The 15,369-nt window shown below is 41.5% G+C and overlaps 1 protein-coding gene and 1 long non-coding RNA gene across 5 annotated transcripts in view; one reads left to right on the top strand and one right to left on the bottom strand.

The window, feature by feature from the left end:
* Positions 1-297: 297 nt before the first annotated feature.
* flt1 (fms related receptor tyrosine kinase 1) overlaps positions 298-15,369 on the top strand; it is a 51,501-nt gene continuing 36,429 nt past the window's right edge. For 2 of the 4 annotated variants that reach the window (XM_047349672.1, XM_047349670.1), the window contains exons 1-9: positions 298-632; positions 2,423-2,522; positions 5,034-5,239; positions 7,934-8,058; positions 10,739-10,904; positions 10,996-11,132; positions 13,804-13,975; positions 14,121-14,238; positions 15,166-15,335. In XM_047349672.1, coding sequence (XP_047205628.1) covers positions 578-632; positions 2,423-2,522; positions 5,034-5,239; positions 7,934-8,058; positions 10,739-10,904; positions 10,996-11,132; positions 13,804-13,975; positions 14,121-14,238; positions 15,166-15,335 — 1,249 coding nt within the window. In that variant the 5' untranslated portion in view covers positions 298-577. The remainder of the gene's footprint in view (positions 633-2,422; positions 2,523-5,033; positions 5,240-7,933; positions 8,059-10,738; positions 10,905-10,995; positions 11,133-13,803; positions 13,976-14,120; positions 14,239-15,165; positions 15,336-15,369) is intronic. The other 2 variants (XM_047349671.1, XM_047349673.1) reach the window with 2 other exon arrangements.
* On the bottom strand, positions 1,825-5,143 carry LOC124858001. The gene is made up of 3 exons (XR_007035731.1): positions 5,013-5,143; positions 2,333-2,419; positions 1,825-2,029 (listed from the first exon to the last, which is right to left on the bottom strand). It is a non-coding gene; the product is annotated as an uncharacterized LOC124858001 (long non-coding RNA).

The following is a 15,369-nucleotide window of genomic DNA, read 5'->3' as shown; positions in this document are numbered from 1 at the left end:
GCCCTGTGCCTACGTGCTGTTCAACCCGTCTGCTAATCAAGGGTGCACCATGTGACTGCAGAGCAGGTTTATGGTGCACTCTGCTTATATTTAGGTCCAATAATCAGGTTCACTTATCCAGGGTGGGAAGAGCGCGATTTTAACAGTTAATGAAATAAACTTGACTCATTCAGATGCCATAACATTTTCTCATCAGCACCACACGGATCTCTTGACCACTCAGGATTGGGAGGATACTCCTGTTACGCACGGTGGGTGTGTCAGCGCACGTAATAGAAGCCCACCATCCGGTGGCTGCAGTGTGGGAACAATATAAATAGGCAACACAATCCAGAACGATGGGAAAAAGTTGCACTGGAGTTAAAGCGTGGTGTCCTGTTGCGTGATTTCTCGCAGCCAGCCTTCGGAAACTCACCGTCTCCATTCACTGACCATCAGCCCTGCATGAGCGCAACAGCCTGCAGCGCTGTGCTGGGTCTGCAGACTACCGTGGAGCGGGGAGAGCATCAGCAGCAGGGATAAAACTTGTTCTATGCTTTATATCTGAAAGGTTGCTGCGTCGGATTCAACAGAAATTATGAATTTTATTCTTGTTGGCCTGCTTTGTGGATTGTACGGTGTTTTTGGAAAAGGTGAGTGAAAACTTCCCTTTATATTCTAAGAGGTACACAGGAGAACCGCTATTTATCGCTTTTGCTCGCTGCATCATATAACTGCTAAACTAATCAACGAATAGGTCAAAATGCGTCTAACCAAGTTTTACGCACAAGTTTAATTGAAGAAAAGACAAAAAACAACATGCGCACTTATGAGAAAATCTGCATGCGGCTCCAGATTTATCAGCCACTTGAGTCGCCGCTGGTTGTTCAGCTTGTGTGGATCTCTGTTGGGAGCGCGTAAACGGAGTGTTTGGATGACGCGCTCCCCTGCGTTTCGGCTCCTTGTGTGCCTTGCCCCGACTGAATGGATACACAAAGAGCGTTATTTCCTCACTTTATCTAAAGGAAAGAGGGGTCACGATCACCTGGGGCTAAATAATTACGGTAGAGGAACTGGGGTTAATTTCATTCGCGGCGCCGAAATGTCGATGGGTTGTTTTTCACTCAGATGATCTCTCCGGAGTTTTTTTTTTTTTTAAACAACTGGGACGTTTCGTGTAATTAATGTTGATGCACAGAATATTTGCCATGAGGGGTATAGCTCCAGTTCACAAAAAAATTGTTCTAGAGACAAATGTAAAAAATTGTATTTGAAAGGGAAAATATGTTGGATTAACATTCAAATTAGATTTTTTTATTATTATTATACATTTGAATGAATTAATCTCAGTCCCGTTTTGTTAATATTTTTAATGAAAGTGTCTATGAGGTTAAAATTAAAATTATGCTAATTTAGCATGATTTTGGAAATATTACGCACAGTATGAAATAACCAAAAAGTTTCACGATGATGTACCCGTTTAACATAAAATGATTTTTTGTGTAGATAGGCATACGTTTGGACCTTTATTTGTCGTTGAATATTATCTCTGTGACCTCATTTTACTGACTATTCGAAAGGGAAACAAGTCTGGCAGGACTTTCCATTTGAGCGTGTCTGGAAATCACCATGTTTATCCCTGTCAAATCATTTTTGGCGAAGGCTTATTCTACATAAAATGTAACACTTTACAAATAACTTAAAGCTCCCAGTAAAAATGCGACCACATCCCTGATTGCATCGACATTTTGAAATGTTGGCTGTACCTGCAGAGGCAAGGGAGGCGTCTCAGAAGTGGAAAAGATCTCATCATCTCGTAGGCAATGGTGAAGCATTGGTGTGTTTTTGTCTTTTTAGTCTGAAACGATGTAACAGTTGCATATTGAGTACACATTAGGATACTTTAAGATTTAATAGAAAATCTGTAGTGTGGGAAAAAGTCTGTCTATAAGTCCCCCTACCCAAAATAAAAAAAAACAAGTAGGAGACCACTGACTTCCACTCAATCTTCCTCCGGGTCATTGTTTGTTGCCTCCTCACACTCAGAAACCTTAGGAAATAGTACAGGAAGTGTTTGCAGTGTGAATAACACTAAAATGGAGCATCATGGGAACAGTTGTCAAGTAATAAATCAACTAATGTCATTGGCAACGATTTGACTACTAGCAGATTTGGGATTTGGGCCTGTGAGTAGAGGCTGTAGGAGTGAAGGATGGATGCTTCCCATGTTCTGAGGAAGGAAGGGTGGACAGACGAGTGTCTTCCACTCTAATTAATACATCTCACAGATCAAGTGGAGAAAATGTTTTAGTTGATAAACAAGAGGGACGTTGCTTGTGCATTTCCACATTACCTGATTGATTGAAGAGCAGAGAATCATGGACAATGGGGGCAATCTACTGAGAGTCTCTGTAGCTTCTCTTGTTTCTCTCTCCAACATCTGCAGACAAAGAGCAGAAGGGGAGGTTTAGCGTCCCGCTACTGGACGTCAAGAGTCAGCAGCTGGTTCTGGAGGCCAACAAAACTCTGATGCTCAACTGCAGGTGAGTTTCAGGTAGACCGATCAGCAGCCAAAAAAGTTCAAAGAACTGGCAATTTATGAGAGAAAAATTACGAAAACACCAGGATTTATGGGATCTCTCTTTTCTCATAAGAGAGTATGTTTCTGTTTTCTCTCTTAATTGCTGTAATTTTCTACTTGCCGACGATATCTACCACATCTACTTTATTTAAAGAATTATCTTATGTCGTTTTTGAGACTGAAATAGTTTTAGAATGGTGGAGGACTGCTTTTGGAAATTGCCCCTCTAACCATTAGTTTCATCCGTCAGGACTAGCTAAAGCAGACAACTTTCTTGGTGCTTTTCCTTTAGTACAAAATCAGATTAGTTGGTTGTGGATGCTGAAACTGATGGTAAGTCTGAAAGGGCTCAAGACAAAAATAACCTTTTACCATGTCAAAACAACTCTAATCTAAAAAAAAATACAAAACACTTAAAGCTAAGGCTATTAAACTGTCTTCATGTTTTTATAGGACAGTTATATACATGGAAGTCAGTGATATTCGACGTATTGTATTTATACTTGGAAGTCAGGTTTTCTGAGTTCTCATTCATAAATAGAGCAAGAATTTCCCCCGGAAATCTGAAATCTGACTGGGAATGTCACGTCTCTGAGCAGACCCTGTTCCAAATCCAAAACGGCTGCAGCACATGTAAAACATAGTGAATGTTGCAGGTATAAGCCGTTTGTAAGCCTGTCTGACAGTTATAAACCCAGTGGTACACACAGTACTGCAAAACATCTATTTGTAAAAGTGTTTCTTTAGTGTTTGACGACATAAAATGGAGAGAAGTACATTGTCGGCATGTCATAATAATAGTTACCACCACAACAGTTAGCAAATCACAATTTTTAATGGACTTGCGACGAGAATGCTCTTAACCAATTTCTCTGGACCAAATTGTTGATAGGAACTCGGGAGCAGCATGGTGAGTAAAAAAATATTTAATAAACAAAAATAGAAAACTTACAATAAGGCAAAAGAAGAACTGACCATGGAGCATTTAGCATGGAGGGAAAACTGGTCTGATTAATGAGGACATAGAAAGGCATGATAACGGAAGGATCTAGTGGAGAACAATGACAATAACAGAATTTATATACTGAGGAAACTGAGGAGAACGGCATGGGTAGCTATAGAGAGCAATTAGGGGAGAATGAGGAACTGCTGAGACCAATGAAGGCTGAAAGCTGAGAGAAAGGGAGAATAAGGAACAATAGATCTGAAAATAATGCAAGAAACCCAGGGAAGATATCTAACAGGTAACTCAAGATCAGTGGCGATTGCTCTAAGACTGCAAGGGAAGCTCAGCTTCCCCTAAAATGTCAAAAAAATAAGTGATCAAATATATACTGTTGTGTGTACATGTCATTGACTAAATATGCGCTACAATGCGCTCAACTTTTGTTCAGAATCAGCTTCTTATCTCTGGTAACGACGTGGCTTTCCTCTCACTCATTCCCGCAGCTTCACAGTGATTTAAACAGTGAGTTCAATAGCGAAGTAAAAATGCTGGGCTTTGTCCCGCCCAGCAGACGCTCAGCGTCTCTGGGGGTCTATGGGGCAGTGGGCTGGCCTTGGCTGGCCCGGATGCTCAGCTTCTGCATGATCTGTTTGAGCCTGAATCCCTTTTTTGATTGACAGCGAAATGAGCGAATCAGCAATCTTGAAATTGAGCTTCCCCTCCTTGAAAGACCAGCATCCGCCACTGATCAAGATGTAGAAAGAATAAAACACAAAGAATTAACTGATAAAGAAAACACCTAACAAGAATAAGCATAAGGAAATGACTAAAGAAAGCAAGACCATAGATCATAATAAACAGCAAAGAAATAGTCAAAGTACACACACAAAAGAAAATTAAAATCCAAGCACCTAAGGATCTTGACAACCACATTAAATACAAAATGGCGGTAGAGGGTGGTGTGTCACTGATGATTTTCCTATGTGAAATCTGATTCAGAACAGAGCTTGGAAAATGTTTACCATGAGGTCCTCTCATATAAAAGTAAAGCACTGCAAAAAGCAATATTTACTGCCCTAATTCTCTGTCATGTTGTTACAAAAAATGCAACGTTTTCTATTCTCTGTACATTTTTCACACATCATTGCTAGTGCACCAGCCAATTAGCAGCTGGGACAATTGTTTAAAGGCTCATAAAATACTGTTTGCATACACTGCAATGATGTTTTTGAGACCTCATATGTGGTAGAAGTCCACTTGTCCTCTCAGATTAGCCATTAGCTATAGCACGTGGAATCAGCTAAACTGGATTTCTACCAAATAAAGACACCCAGAGAGATCTGCTGCAGAGAAGCTTTTAACTGGTTACATCTTACAATAGAACCTTCAAAAATCACAAACCTGACATTTAAGCCCCATGTCAAATTTGATGACACCTCTAAATTTTAACTCATTTTTAAAAAGTTTTCTTGGGAACATAAAAGTGGTTTCTAAGCAAAAACTGACCTTGGTGTAATGTCTGACCAGTGGTCGCTGGGAGCTGTCATGGGCGTTTCCTGCAGGCTTGGACCGAGGACAAGTGGAAGTGGTTGACTCACGTTGTGGGAGGACGCACCAGCACTACTGCAGCTCTCTGAAAGTCAGCCACAGCCAGGCTCGGCACACCGGCCTGTACCGCTGCTGCTACAGGCACAGGACTCAGAAACAGCGGTCTGTCTACGTATATGTCACAGGTAAGACAAAAAGAGTCCACAATTTCATGTTTAGCCTTTCACCATCTCAAGGAAACCCCTCGCCTCATTTGGCCTATTGTGTATCCCCTCGGGTTAAACAGGATGTAGTGGGTGCAAAATACAGACCAATGCCAAAGAACCAATTATATCTAAACATTGTTTGTTTCAACAACACATCCTTCGAGATGGCTCTGGCACAGTTTCACCCCATTCCTCCCCTGCCTCTCCTCTCTCCTACCGGGCCCAGCTCCCTCTGAGCTATATATGTAAAACCTTTTTACTTTCATTAACGTGCTACCTCGTAGCCAGGAATAGCCACTGCTGCTGAAAGGTTCAGCCCCGGGCAGAGTTTCCCAGGGCATCAGCCTTATCTGCTCTGCTCAGCCTTGTTTGAAGCATCCTGTGCTTTGGGGAGGAGGGAAAGGGCTCAGAGGGGGTGTGCTGGGAGGGGACAAGGTGACGGTAAAGCTGTGTGACTGCGGGTCTGGGGACCTGGAAGGGATGAGATGAATGCCAATGATTCGGTGGTATGCGGGGGCAGAGGAGGCACGATGTCTGCCCCGGTCTGCTCCTCCCTGTCCTGGAAGGTGACGCTGCTCAGCTCGAGCTGGGCTCGATGCCAGGGTCACTGGGCATGCTACTGTTTGGCCTAAAGGACCCTTGGGGCCCATCAATCGCTCGGGTCACCATGTCCATTAAGCTTCAGACTTGGCCTGCTGCTTCGTTCAGACGTTGCCTCCCTCCTCAATCGTTCTATTAGGAATCAAAGCAGAAGAAGGAAGCGTTCAGTCTTACTAGTCCTTGGGGTACTTTTGTTCGAAGGTTCAGAGATTTGCTTTCCTTGAATAACACCCTATGGTCACAAACAATGCAGCGAGCAACACCCACACCTTTGAATGGCAAAGAACTGTTACTGTAGGCGAGCTGAGTGAAGCAGAGCAAACACAGAGAGGCTGTTTGATTACTTCTAAACAATCTGCGTGTTTATTGTTGACAGCATGCAGTCATTTGCTGAACGGGTATTCGATGAATGGGTGTGGAAGACAGTGTATGTTTAGGAGTGTCTGTGTGTTTGTTTTCAGTTATTGTTAAGATACTTGGAAGTCCATGTGCGATTGTTTGTGTGTGTCAGCTATTTTTTGCCCTGCATGAAAATAGATTGTTGTTTTATGGGAAAATTAGCAAATGTTTCACATTCCCAGATAGTCAGAAAGTTCAAGGCATAGTTCAGTGAGGGTCTGTTAAAAGGTCACAAGCAATTAATATCTTACCTGCAATAGATGGGTCTCTTTGTGCCTTCAGTATAAATCCAATACAGCAGTAAATGGAGGCCTAAGCTAATGGCTAGTCTGAGCGGGCTCAAGACAAAAGCGGATGTCGATCACCTCCAATCTCAAAAACGTGTTTTGTGTAAATGCTATTCCATGAACACACATATTCAACATTAAGCCATGTTCGCATTGGGTGGTTATATACAGAGTAGCTGACAAATATTTCAATGGGAAATTAAGGTAGGAAGTGTGCGTCATGAATGGTCTTCCTGTTTGAAACACATACTGAGAATGGAACATGTAAAATGTTTTGTTTAAAGTAGCTGTAAAAGAAAGTGGTGTTAAAAGCAGATATTTTATTGAGGTTTAAGTGACCACTGTTTGATTGAAATTAACACTGCCTTAATTTTCAGTTATTCTGTACAGAAACACTTTACATGTTCCGATCTCAGTACATGTTTCACACAGGAAGGTCATTGCCAGTGCACTGCCTCCACGTCCGCTTCTCCCTAAATCATTTCATAATGCAAACTTGACAACAGGTTTAAAGGTTTATAAAATACAGTTTGCCTAAAGAACTCCAACTTTTTTTATACCGGAGTTGTTTTAAGACGGCTGAAGTTCGCCTTGGTCTTGGCCCGTCTTGGATTGGCAATTAGCTGCAGCCTCTGGGACCTCTGGGACCAACTAAACTAGATCTCCACTGAATGAAGACGCTAATAGAGTTATCAACTGCGGGTAAATTACTAACTGCTTCTAACATTTAAGGATCACCTTACTTCAGGTTGAGAGTACCAAAGCAGGTTATGATGTACCCAAACTGAACTTTGAACTGTAAGGTAAAAATATCTGTGGTTTTATTTTAGAAATTCAAATCATAATTCCTCCTCCCTACATTTGAGTCATATAAAATGAGTCACAGACATTATGACTGACTGATTCAGTGTTTGAACAAAATGTGTGCACTACACTGTTTATACATTAGATAAGGTTAAAAAATAAAACAAAGCAGCACAGCAACAGTATATTTCAAAAATATATTTACTCCCTAAACATTTTCATATTCTTTTACATTACAGCCATAAACTTCAATGTAGTTTATTTGAATAATGCAAAACCGTGAAGTTTTCAAGATTTCTTCACAAATAAAAAATCCAGTGGGACCTATTTTACAAGAGTGATTAGTAAACAGAGTTGACCTCTGTGTTATTAAATCTCAGTAAAAATGAAGCTGCTCTGTGAAGGCCTCTGATGTTTGTTAGATGCTGTTACTGCCACTTGACAACATGTGTTACATAACTTGAGCAGCCTGCTCCTTTAAGTTTAGGCTGTTGTTTATTCTGTTATAGAAACTTTACGTGTTCATTTTGCATGTTTCTCATGCATGCCATGTGTGTTCCTGACCGCAGTGTTTGGGTTTCAGACAGTCGGCAGCCATTTGTGGAAGCCACCACCATGAGCCCAGGCGTGTTGTACATGAAGATGAGGGAGCCACTGGTCATCCCCTGCCGGGTCACCAACCCTAACATCACCACCACTCTGGTTAAGGTCAGTCATCTCAGTATTCTAATATTTTTGCCAAGTTGGGGTCTTAAGTCTTTTTTTTATCTCATGTCCCACTTTGTCCTCCTCTGGTCCATCACACCCATCACAGTGTGTGAACATCTCAGTTTGTTTCATCAGGGTACACACACACACAAACACACACGCACACACACACACGCACACACACACACACACACACACACACACACACACACACACACACACACACACACAATGCACTATCCAGTGGTTTCTCCTCGTCCAGATCATTCACCACATTGTTCTTCTCTTGGCAGCCATTTAGTATCTGGCGTGTGTGTCCATTTGTTTGCATCCATTTGCGGATATGTGTGAAAGTGTGTGCGGATATGTTTGTGAGTGTTGGCACTTGAGCGTTGATGGGTGGTGTAGAGAGGAGTGTTTAGTGCCTTTCTGCATAAGTGGTCCATGTTCTTGTGGACTGTGCGTGTCCTGAGCCCCCTGTGCCTGTTTCTTTACAAAAAACTCTGTTAGCGGGGTTTTTTACCTCTGAAAACAGGATGTTGGCTCCGGAGCAGTAGAAGGGATAATAGCTGACGACTTTCTCCATCTGATGCCTTAAACAGCTGGCAGGACTGGCAGAGGAAGCTGAGGTGGCTACTGTTGACCCTAACTTAGAAAACAAGAGTACAATTAATTATATTTAATCAGGATCAGCAGCACTAAATATTTAAAAAAAATGTGGTCTAGACAATCCCAATTGCTGCTCTTAACTATATTAAGATCTTAACTATTTCTTTTTGTCTCTTTGTTATATATATATATATATATATATATATTATATATATAATATATATTCGTTTTGTTAAATCATCTGTGACCATTGCAATGGTGCTTGTGGACAAAACTGTAATTCAAAATGAATGCATCCATACTTCCACAAACCTCAACCTATAAAATATTTGCCAGGATGCATCAGGCTGAACCAAAGAGTTCTTTAAACTGTTCTGCTGTCTTTGAAGAACTGGAGAAATGTCTAGGAAGCGAACAGATTTGGGATGCAGGAAATGCATCACCGGGCCCTGCAAGTCTAATCCATAAATACACATACATGTTTTTGTCCTGCCTCCATCTCCTGATAAAGTGTCTGGAACCACAAAGGTAATTAGTTTAAAAATAGACTTTCCTTTGCTTCCCCCACGCTTGACTGGTTTTAACAGGGAATGTCTTCCCTGTCACAGCTTCTGGAGTGTTTTTTTCCTGAAAGGACTTTGCACTCTGCCTGGGTCTCTGCTGTGACCCTTCTCAGCACGAACAATGTCCAGGAGGCTCTGCTCTCTCACTTAAGTTGTGAAAGCCGTGCCTAGGACGACGCGGTTGAGCTGGAGTTCCAGTCCAAATGTCTATATCCTGTAGTAACAGGATGCAAGGAGATGGACTGGAGTCACGTTTCACATATCCTGACGCCTTTTGCTGCACCTCACCCTCCCACCACTCCTGCTTCAACCTCCATTATCACCTCACCTCAATGTACAGTAAGGGTGAGACGGACGTGAAAGGGGCACAGAGGGCACTGTGGGTGCCCAGATGGGGCGTCATTGGGTACAGACGTAGGATGTAGAAGGAAGACCACTTCACAGGACTGAGAGGGAAGGGCAAAGAGGTCAACGGCATCTTAGAGGGTCGCCTCTCTCTGTGGGATGGGGGATATCAGCCAGTTCACACCAGTGATCCAAGAATGGGGAAAGTGTGTGTGTGATAGCTCTGGTGAAGGGGGGTCCAGTCCCCTGAGAGAGGGTGGGAAGCTTCCACTATGTCCCCGCAAAAAAAAATATTTCCTAGTAGCTGCCTCAAAGAAAAGAACAAGGTTATCCAGTTACACAAGTGTCCATGGGTAAGACTTACAAAACCTACATTTAGTCTGAAGTCAGCTTAATTCTCCCGGGGTGGGGGGGCTGAATTCATTCTTGAGTCTTTCAGTTCCACGTAAGTTGTGCTTTATGGAATAGTGGCAAGAAGAAAGCCACTGTTGAAAGAAAGCCATGTTTAAAGTGTGATACACAGCAAACAAGTGGAAGAAGATAACTTTTTGGTCTACATGCAAAACATACCCTTTCCACTATGAAACACAGTAGTGGCAGCATCATGCTGTGGAACATGATGGGAATATGGATAGAGCTAAACGCAGGGCAAACCAGAATGATGACTGGGATTCACCTGCAGGACAAGAGCCATAGATATACTGCAAGAGCTGCAATGGGATGGTTTAGATCAAAGCATGTCCATGTCTTGTTTTGGTGTTTTAGTTTATCACATTAAATATCAATTAAATTAATTTTGTGGTTATGAAAAAAATGTGTAATTTTGAAAGCCACTGAATAAAAGCCTGTATTAAATTTGTAAAGACTTCAGACCACACCACAACCTCACAATTAACATCTTGTGATGTTTCATTAGACCAACTTTGCAGATTATTACAACATTTAACATCCACAGCATGACCAGATTCTGGCATTTAAGCAGGTTTTAATGTATAAATATCACATAATTACTGTGAATTTATTTCTGCAGTGAGTCAGTTGTTCCCTTTTCTCATCTCTTTGTGAAACATCAGATTTACTCAATGATAGTCAGTTCCTTAACGCTTATCATTGTGGGAGAGCAAGACGTGACTATTCCTTTCCTCGGTTTGCCTCCTTCACAGCATAACAGCAGGCCGCTGAGTCAAGGACAGAGGAATATTATTTGGAACAGCAAACAAGGTTTCACCATCCAGATGCCCACCTACATTTCCACCGGCCTTTTCCACTGCGAAGCCGTCATTGACGGACTGAAACACAACTCCCGTGCTTACTATGTACACAGAACAGGTCAGCAATCAGTCTTTACATAATTCCCTTATAAACATATCAATATCCCAAAAGTTTGTATCCTAAACCATGTTTTTCTCGTTGATCTCAGCGAGTAGCATCACAAAGGTGTATCTGAACACCAGCGGATCTGTGCAGGCCCTGAAGGGGGAGAGGCTGGCTTTGAACTGCACTGCCACTACGGAGCTGAACACAAGAGTTGATATCACCTGGGACTATCCTGGAAAGGTCAGAACTACTTTCAGCTACGCTAAAACAGGCACAGGTTTTGACAACAACAGATCTTTGAATGAGACTAAGCAGAAACGATAACCCTCCTTACTCAGTGTAACCAAAAAAAATGACAGGCTGGTTTTTGAGTATCAACTCAACAAATCTCTGTTATGTGAGGTCATTTGCATGGAGACCTGCAGGACATCAGTGGCAAAAGACAAAAAAGTATAAAAAAACATGCATGCTTCTGCACTGATTTTGGAAGTTAAAGAGATAATTATTTTTAAATTTGGGTTTGTGTAGCATACTTATGAGTAGTCACTATCCTACCTGGAGTTAACAACACAAAAATCAAGAAGCTAAAACAATTCAAACTCAAAATTGAGATCATTGTCTACATTGGCTCAATTTTCTCAGCCAAGGAAGCACAAATCTTTCTATAGTTTTCATCATAAAGTTTTATTCTTTTTCCTACATAGTTTTGACAGTAAAATCAATATTGGTACATTAAAATGTCAGTCAGTCATTTTCTACCACTTATTCCATAGTGGGTTGTGGGGAAACTGGTGTCTATCTCCAGCAGTCTACGGGCAAGAGGCAGGGTACACCCTTGACAGGTCACCAGTCCATCGCAGGGCAACACACAAACAACCATGCACACACCTAAGGGCAATTTAGAGTTACCAATTAACCTAACAGACATGTCTTTGGACTGTGGGAGGAAGCTGGAGTACCCGGTGAGAACCCACGCATGCACAGGGAGAACATGCAAACTCCATGCAGAAAGACCCCCAGCCGGGAACCGAACCCAGGACCTTCTTGCTGCAAGGCAACAGTGCTACCAACTGCCCCACTGTGCAGCCCACATTAAAATGTTTAGTGATAATTTCCAATAGATCTCACTTAATGGATCTCTTTATTTTCATGACTATTTACATTGTAGATTCTCACCAAAGCTAACAAAACTATGAATGAACACGCATGGAATTATGCAGTAAACAAAAAGTGTAAAATCACTAAACATTTTTATATTTTAGATTCTTCAAAAACCCTTTGCTTTAAATACTGATTTGCTCTCCTGGCATTTTCTAGCTGAGTTTCATGAGGTGGACACCTGGAATGGTTTTCCAAAGAGTCTTGAAAGAACTTCCCAGAGGTTCATTGAGTTGTCCGAGCTACTTTACCCAAGAAAGGGAGCCAGCGGCTTTACGACTTTTCTTAAGGAAAAATCTGGAGAGCTATTGAAACTCAAGAGCCCCCCCTTCGAGCTCTTTAAGAGAGCCCAGGATACGTTTAAACCTTAGCTGAGTGTTTTGTGCCTCACTCCGGGAGGTAACTTTAATATTGCGTGCGAGGGAAAGCTATCTTCCCTTGCCTGCAATTAAGGAACTCAAAACCTTTCTACCCGTAGACTATAATATTCTCAGAAGGCCGGACCAATTCCTTCTCGGTTTCACACCGCTATAGTCAGACAGCTTTCCCACACATTTTTTATTCTTCTTTCGTTTTCTCAAAATCTCACTAAAAACATTTCTGAACCATTTCTCTGCCTCCAAGGTACAAAAATCAAGCTCACTCAGAATCATCAACAGAGCCAAAGTGTTTTTAAGAAAAAAAATTTGTAAGAGGAATCTCCCCCTTTCACAATGTGCAGCCGCAGGCTGTGGTATCCAGTCCGTTCGTGGGCCCTAGCCGGAGGATGAAGCGCTTCCGGGGCACGGGCGGAAACACCAATTTTTATCCGAGCTACCACACCCAGTTGGCGGACAGACGCCTCGGATCTCCCCCGAATTCTTTTCCCCAGAAGCATCACCTTTACTTAAAATGACTCTCTCTTAAAAGGAATGACTCTCAAACTGTTCTATACTCTCAACACTTTAATTCTAAATAAGGCAGAGGAATGCTTACAGAGATCAGCGCTGATGGCTCCTTTCTTTAACCCGCTTGGTGATTGAAGTGACGAAAAACAGCCCCGAAAGAAGGTCACACATGGTTTTTATGTCTGGTACTCCCTCCATGGGATGTACACTCCCTCAGTGTTTATCAGTAGACTATGTGTCACCATTCTGGTGTCTATCTGATAGAGTGTGTAGTACCAGGTGGCGAACCCTGATGTACCACAAAGTATGTACCACAATCAACCCAATGCACTAAACTGTGTGTCAAACTGTAGGTCAGAGGATTATTATCCTATTCTAAGAAAAGTGAAAACATTAGCATTCATACTTTATCATTGTGGTCTGTGTGTGAAAGCTCATCTATAACTAATAGTAAGCAAGGTTATTCCTAACAGAGAGATGGCCAAAGTCATCACAGCAAAGGGTGGCTACTTTAAAGAATCTAAAATATAAAACACATTTAAAGTCCTTTTAAAATTTTTTGTTTGCTACATAATTGCATATGTGTTCATTCACTATTTTGAGGCCTTAATTGAGAATCTACGTACAATGTAAATTAGTCATAAACATAAAGAAAACCAATTAAATGAGAAAGGCTTTCTAAAACGTTTGACCTGAAGTGTATATTTGTGTAGTATTTAAATATGGTACAGCATTTAAACTTCACAACAATAAGAACTCCTTAAAAAAAATATGCTTTTACATTTACAAGTGATACCATTGTACTTGGTTTGGACACACAGACGAGCTTTTTTTTATTTTGTTGCTGTTCCTCATTTAACCTTTAGAGAAACAATACAGGCTCCAACTTTAAAAGGCTGGTGAAGCACCAGATGCACGTGTTGTTCTACAGCATCTTGACCATACCAAAGCTCCAGCGTTCAGATCGAGGTCTCTACAAATGCCACGTCACCAGCGGTGCGCAAAACAAACAGCAGCAAGTCACGGTCACAGTCTATGGTAAGTCCCCTCCTATCTCCTAACCACAGTCATGTGTTCAGATTACCCAAAACGAGTTTCAAATTCAATTTTCCTTCTGTTTTGTCTCTGAGTCACTCAGACGTGGAAAGCTTCAATGAATGTGTATGTATTACTGCAATTCCAGACCGTCCATTCATCCGTCTGAAGCCTAGAAATGGATCAGTGGTGGAGGTACAAGCGGGACAGAAATCCTACAAACTTTCCCCAAAACTTCGAGCCTTCCCTCCCCCTGAGGTTGTCTGGTAAGGATTATGTTTATCTTTCTCCATCTTGATCAGCTATGCTACCTTCTAGAGTTAAACTTGTAACTCTTGAATCAGTTTATTTTTTTATTAAGCTGCTTTTTTTTAGACCTAAAACTGAGGGGTGCATTTGTGTTCAACCCTCTTTAGTTTGATACCCCTAAAAACAAATGACCTTCATAAGTTATTTAATTATTAAAAACAAAATCAAGAAGAACAAGTCACATTTGCATTTTTACAAATGGCATGTAGAGGACACAGCAAACATGGAAGAAGGTGCTCTGGTCAGACGAGACCAAACTTCTCACCCAGAAGATATCATCCCCATCGGGACGCATGGTGGCGGCAATGTCATGCTGCGGGGATCAAGCACAGTGAAGCTGGTCAAAGTTAATTAGATGATGGAGCTGAATTTAGGGCAATAATGGAAGGAAACCTGTTAGAGGTTGAAAAAAACTTGAGGCAGGAAGGTTCACTTTCCAACAGGACAACAATCCTAACCAGGTTTAGATCAAAGCATATTCATGGGTTATAGTGCCTAGTCAAAGTCTACTCCTTTGTCGGATTTAGGATCTGTGGAATGACTTAAACAAATAGCTGTTAACAGATGCTCTCCATCTATTCTTACTTGAGCGATTTTGCAAACAGAAATTTGCATAAACTTCAATGGGACTAAATACAAATTTTTCCAGTTTGATTTTTAAAAACATCTGAAAACTATTCATCATTTACTTTCCATTTCACAATGTTGCACAGTTTTTTGTTGGTCAATGGCACAAAATCCCCCAAAAATATTTTTTTGGGTCATAAAGTGGCAAAATGTTAAAAGTTCAGTAGGCATGAATATTAATTAAAATTTTAATTTCACATAATTTCTTTCAGTAAACTTCAATGTACACTGATATGCTTATCGTTTCTTTCCTTCAGGTTGAAGGATGGTCGGGTGGCAGCAGAGCAGTGCTCCAGATACCACATGAATGGGACTTCCCTGGTCATCCGGGATGTCGCAGAGGAGGACGCGGGAAAATATACTGTCCTTGTACGGATCCAGCAGCATGGTCTCTATCAGAATCTCACACTCACGCTTGTGGTCAATGGTGAGAACCAATAAACCCAATGCAACCTGACAAT

Source organism: Girardinichthys multiradiatus, chromosome 21 (assembly GCF_021462225.1).
Source record: "Girardinichthys multiradiatus isolate DD_20200921_A chromosome 21, DD_fGirMul_XY1, whole genome shotgun sequence".
NCBI lineage: Eukaryota > Metazoa > Chordata > Actinopteri > Cyprinodontiformes > Goodeidae > Girardinichthys > Girardinichthys multiradiatus.
This window is presented reverse-complemented; position numbering and strand designations above follow the sequence as displayed.